Raw genomic sequence first — 4,981 nt, 5'->3', positions numbered from 1 at the left:
GGCTGCTGAAGCCTGGAAATTCCCCTGAAGGTGGAGCACCGCCCAACCCCCCTGGGTCCCAGCCTCCCTCAAGGCCTCCTCCACCTCCACCTCCACCCCACCCGGCCTGGCGTCCACCTCTTCGGCTCCTACCTGGGCACGATCGAGTTAAATGGCTGATAAGCAGATCAGGTCAGATTCCAGTCCTGGCTGCATGCCCCGCCCCCACCCTGACCCATGGTCGCAGAAACCCGTCCTGACACTTCTGTCCACACAGCCTGCCAGCCAAGCTCATCAATGGCGGCATCGCCGGGCTGATCGGGGTCACCTGCGTGTTCCCCATCGACCTGGCCAAGACCAGGCTGCAGAACCAGCAGAACGGCCAGCGCATGTACACAAGCATGTGAGTGTGCCAGGCGGTCGTGGGGAGTAGGCCCAGCATGTGGCAGCACGGGAGGCCAGGAGGGGGGCTCTGCTCCTGTGCCCCTCACTCTGTTTGACAGAAGGGAAACTGGAGGCAGGCAGGCCTGGGGGAGATCCCATGTGGGTCAGGACTGGGGTCAGAGCTGGGCTGAGGACTTGGCCTCTTATGTCAGCCCTAGACAGTCCAGGGACCCCGGCCTCTGGCTGGCCCCAGCTGGCCCCAGCTCACCCTGTCCCCTTGGCCACAGGTCCGACTGCCTCATCAAGACCATCCGCTCCGAGGGATACTTTGGCATGTATCGGGGTAAGGCTTGACTTGGCTCCGCTCGAGATGGGCAGGCCGGGATAGCGCCCGCGAGTCGTGGCAAGGAGCGGTGGGGGAGGCAGGGCAGGGCAGCCAGCCTGGGCCTGGTGTGTGAGCGTGGACATGTCTGGGGGGGCTGTGCCTGTGCAGGGGACTGGATCTCTGGTGAGTGGCAGTTCTCAGCCCCTCCCGTGGCAACTCCCCGCCCCCGCTTAGTGCCTGGTGCGTGGGACGCCACAGTACATCTGTGTCCTCTGTGGTGGCCACAGCCGCCTCTGCTTTCTGGGACAGGCTAGACCCCGTCTATGGCTGGGGATGGGAGGGAGTAGGGGGAATTACCGCAAATCAGCTTAGGACGCCATCCGGAGCCTGGATTTGGTAGAAGCTCTGCAGCCCTGAGCCCTCGGCACTGAGATGGAGGCTCTCCACAGCCTCCCCCGAACTCTGGCCCACTCCAGACCACATGCTCGGGTGACTTCTGGCCCCAGTCCCCTGCCAGCACAAGCACCCTCTGTCCCCTAGGGAGGGAGAGGTTTCCCAGGGAGGCCTCAGGGACTCCGGGATGATCCCCATGCCCCTAGCAGCAAGATGCTGTCCAGAATCAGAGACAGATGCAGTGGGCACGGGAACGCCTGAACCAGAGGTGCTGCCCCATCCATGCCTGGCCCCCCGCCACCTGGCACACACCAGGCCCAAATGTGGGTGAGAGGGCAGGAGATGGCCAGGAGTGACTGGGATGGGGCTTTGACGGCCAGGCAGCAAGTCCTGGCCAAGCACCTCCCCACCCTGGCCACCGAGCATGTCCCCCAGCTGACCCCCTGCTCCACAGGAGCCGCTGTGAACTTGACCCTCGTCACCCCCGAGAAGGCCATCAAGCTGGCAGCCAACGACTTCTTCCGACATCACCTCTCCAAGGATGGGTGAGCGCCCTGCCTGGCAGACACTCAAGGGGTCTTGGGCTCCAGACAAAGGAGGGGTCCACCCAGCCAGCTGGGTCCCACCTGGGGGCTCCGCCTGTCTTCAGCCCCTTCCTTGGGGCTTCTCTGAGCTTGTGGGGTGGCCTCCCTCCTTTCCCCTGACCAGGGGAGCAGAGCAGATGCCAAATCAGTGGGGCTCTGGCCTGGCAGCCCTTGGCCCCCAGCTGCTGCCTGTGTAGTAAGCCAGGGCTTGAGGGCACTGACTGGTTCCCCCATTGCTGGAGGGGGGCTGCAAGGGCAGCCCCTTTTTAGGGCACTCGACCCCCAATTTCCCATTTTCTTTTATTGGAGACAGCCCCACGGCCCTCCCCAGGCCCTTGCCTGTGGGGCTGTCTGTCCATCGGGCTCCCCCCGCCTGCTGCTGCAGGGCCGGAGGCTGGGGCTGTACCCCCACAGGCCTGCATCTGCCTCCACAGCTCCCACCATCCTCTGCGCCCAGGCACGGTGGGCAGCCCCGAGGGTGGCAGGTAGGCTGTCTCTTCCCGCTCACCGCGGCCTTGCCCCTACCACAGGCAGAAGCTGACCCTGCTTAAAGAGATGCTGGCAGGCTGTGGGGCTGGCACCTGCCAGGTGATCGTGACCACGCCCATGGAGATGCTGAAGATCCAGCTGCAGGATGCAGGGCGCATCGGTGAGGGCGGGAGGAGGGAGGGGAGAGGGCAGAGGTGCTGGAAGGGGTGAGGGCGAGGGGAGGGCAGGGACACAGGGAGGGCCAGAGTGTGTCCCCTGCCCACTTTGCACAGAAGAAGAGACAGTAGCCTCTTTGTCCGCAGCCGCCCAGAGGAAGATCCTAGCTGCACAGGGCCAGCTCTCAGCCCAGGGGGGTGCCCAGCCCTCAGTGGAGGCTCCAGCTGCCCCTCGGCCTACGGCCACCCAGCTGACCCGTGACCTGCTGCGAAGCCGCGGCATTGCTGGTCTCTACAAGGGACTCGGGGCCACGCTGCTCAGGTAGGAGGCACAGGGTGGATGGGAGGAGGGATGGGGGAGGCCGGCCTGCCCAACCCACCACCTCTTGTCCACCACTTCCTGTCCCCATGGCCACCTCACTCCCCACAGGGACGTTCCCTTCTCCGTGGTCTACTTCCCGCTCTTTGCCAACCTGAACCAGCTGGGCCGCCCGGCGTCCGAGGAGAAGTCGCCTTTCTACGTGTCCTTCCTGGCCGGCTGTGTGGCCGGGAGTGCCGCCGCTGTGGCCGTCAACCCCTGTGATGGTCAGTGCATGGGACAGCGCCCGGCTGGGGATGGGGCGGGACTGAGCCCTTGGCCAGGCTCACACTGACCCGAGCATCCCTTGCAGTGGTGAAGACGCGGCTCCAGTCACTTCAGCGAGGCGTCAATGAGGACACCTACTCTGGGTTCCTGGACTGTGCCAGGTGGGGAGGTCCCACAGGGGGTGGGGCCTGGGGGCCTGCGTACCGGGCTGACCCTCCCCTCCTTCCTCCACAGGAAGATCCTGCGGCACGAGGGCCCCTCAGCCTTCCTGAAGGGCGCCTACTGCCGCGCGCTGGTCATCGCACCCCTTTTCGGCATCGCACAGGTGGTCTACTTCCTGGGCATCGCGGAGTCCCTGCTGGGGCTACTGCAGGACCCCCAGGCCTGAGCCCAGCGCCCGCTCCACCCCAGCCAGCCGGGCAGGGCTGGTGTGGGGCTGGAGCCAGGCAGCTAGCCCAGGACGGAGCAAGGGAAGACCCCTCCCCAGCCCTCCTGTCGGCAGGGGCAGCAGGGGACGGGGTGCAGGGTCCACATAGGTGGTGCACACGCGAGCCCCCCGGTGTGCTGCCTGCATCGTTGGGATCAATGTCTTATTTATGTAGAAAATGCAGAAATCTTTACATTCCTCAAGCTAGCCCCTGCCCCAATCCTGCCCTGGCCTGAACACCCCCAGGGACAGAGCTGGTCTCTGGGCTGGGGGCCCCCGGGCCTGGGTTGGGCAGGCTGGACCATACCCCCAGCCCACCGGTTCCAGTCTCCACGGCCGTCCTGGTCCACACAGGGACCCTGCACAAACCTATTTATTGAACCTGCTGGGCCCAAGTGGCTCTCCAGCCCTTCCGTCCTTCCCCAGCCGCTCTTGTCGCCTTGGCAGGACTGGACTCTGCCTCCCTGGCCAGCCTTGCAAGAGGACCGGGGTCTCCTGCCCTCTCTGTTGAGCCAGGAATCCCAAGCGAGGGGTTGCCCCGGGGTCTGACTCTCAGGGCAAGCCCGTCACCCACTGCGGGACTTTGTGGTGGGCCCCTCAGCTCCCACCCCAGGTTGGGGCCCAGACTGTGAGGTCTGTGTGCCTGTGTGTGTGCGTGTGTTGTGGGGATCTGGCCTGGCTCTTGGGGATGGGGCTGCCGGGGACTGCCCCCCTTCCCGCCGCGGCCAGGCGCTCTGTGTGCTGTGTGTGTCCCAGGCTCTGTTGACTCCGTCCAGGAACTTAGTTACCCAGCCTGACCTCTCTTCTGAGATTGGCCAGAGAGCGGGGCAGGCAAGGGGACCAGTGTGGAGCCTGAGGGTGCCTGCCCTGCTCTGGAGGGAGGGCCAGGAGCTGCCGCCCACCCCAAGTCCTCAGGGCCCACCCTCCTCTTTCCGCCTTTGCATAAGGCTCCTGGGTAAGCTCCAGAAGCCCCATCCTTCCTGCCTCTGGGCATAAGGCCCCTGAGCACACTTCAGAAGCCCCATTCCCCCTGCCTCCAGGCCGAGCCCTGCTGTGAGCCGAAGCTCTCCCTGCCCCACCCTGGCCATGTGATCGTGTTGGTGACAGACCCTGATGTGCTGGTGCTGTGTCCCCAAAACCGGGGCCCTCCACGGAGGCCCCTTCCCAGCGACACTACCTGGGGCTCAGGCCCGGACCCCTCCAGTTCACGGTTGCTCCTGGGAGCTGCCCCTCCCATCACATCTGAACCTTGGAAGCTGCTGCTGCTGCTTTACAGAATTATATTTTTTTCTTTTGAAGAGTTTTAAGAAGTTGTAACTTTTTGTGTCTTGTCATGTCAGAGGATAAATAAATATTCTAAGTAGATGCTGCTGTCTGGGGGTCTGTTTGGGGGCAGGGGAGGGCAGTCCCCTCTTCCCATAACTGGCTCCCTTCAGACTGCAGGGCTATGCCTGCGCACCCACCCACCGACCAAGGGGCACCCTGGCCTGGAGGGGATGCTGGGCGGGACCCGCCTCCTGCCTCTGGCAGTCCCAGATGGGACTTGAACCCTGCAGTTGCTCTCCCTGACCCTAAGGTTCTCCCCCCCACCATCTAGGGTGGAGCTGGGTTTGCGGACCCCGCAGTTCCCGGCGGGGCGGGGCCCCGTCGCCCCTCCCC

The 4,981-nt window shown here is 64.7% G+C and overlaps 1 protein-coding gene across 1 annotated transcript; it reads left to right on the top strand.

The window, feature by feature from the left end:
* On the top strand, window positions 1–4,687 carry SLC25A22 (solute carrier family 25 (mitochondrial carrier: glutamate), member 22). Its single transcript, XM_011993836.1, has 9 exons — window positions 1–171; window positions 257–382; window positions 651–706; window positions 1,536–1,626; window positions 2,196–2,314; window positions 2,457–2,631; window positions 2,740–2,894; window positions 2,981–3,056; window positions 3,130–4,687. The coding sequence occupies exons 1-9, from the start codon at window positions 152–154 to the stop codon at window positions 3,281–3,283; spliced, it is 972 nt and encodes a 323-aa protein (XP_011849226.1). The 5' UTR covers window positions 1–151; the 3' UTR covers window positions 3,284–4,687.
* The last annotated feature ends 294 nt before the right edge of the window (window positions 4,688–4,981 follow it).

Source organism: Mandrillus leucophaeus, unplaced genomic scaffold (genome assembly GCF_000951045.1).
Source record: "Mandrillus leucophaeus isolate KB7577 unplaced genomic scaffold, Mleu.le_1.0 Scaffold435, whole genome shotgun sequence".
In the NCBI taxonomy this organism is placed as follows: domain Eukaryota; kingdom Metazoa; phylum Chordata; class Mammalia; order Primates; family Cercopithecidae; genus Mandrillus; species Mandrillus leucophaeus.
This window is presented reverse-complemented; position numbering and strand designations above follow the sequence as displayed.

Coding starts and splice junctions, on each gene's coding strand:
- SLC25A22 (XM_011993836.1), top strand. CDS start 152: ATGGCTGATAAGCAGATCAG. Junction 383..650: donor CAGCGCATGTACACAAGCAT/GTGAGTGTGCCA, acceptor CCTTGGCCACAG/GTCCGACTGCCTCATCAAGA. Junction 2,315..2,456: donor GCAGGATGCAGGGCGCATCG/GTGAGGGCGGGA, acceptor CTTTGTCCGCAG/CCGCCCAGAGGAAGATCCTA.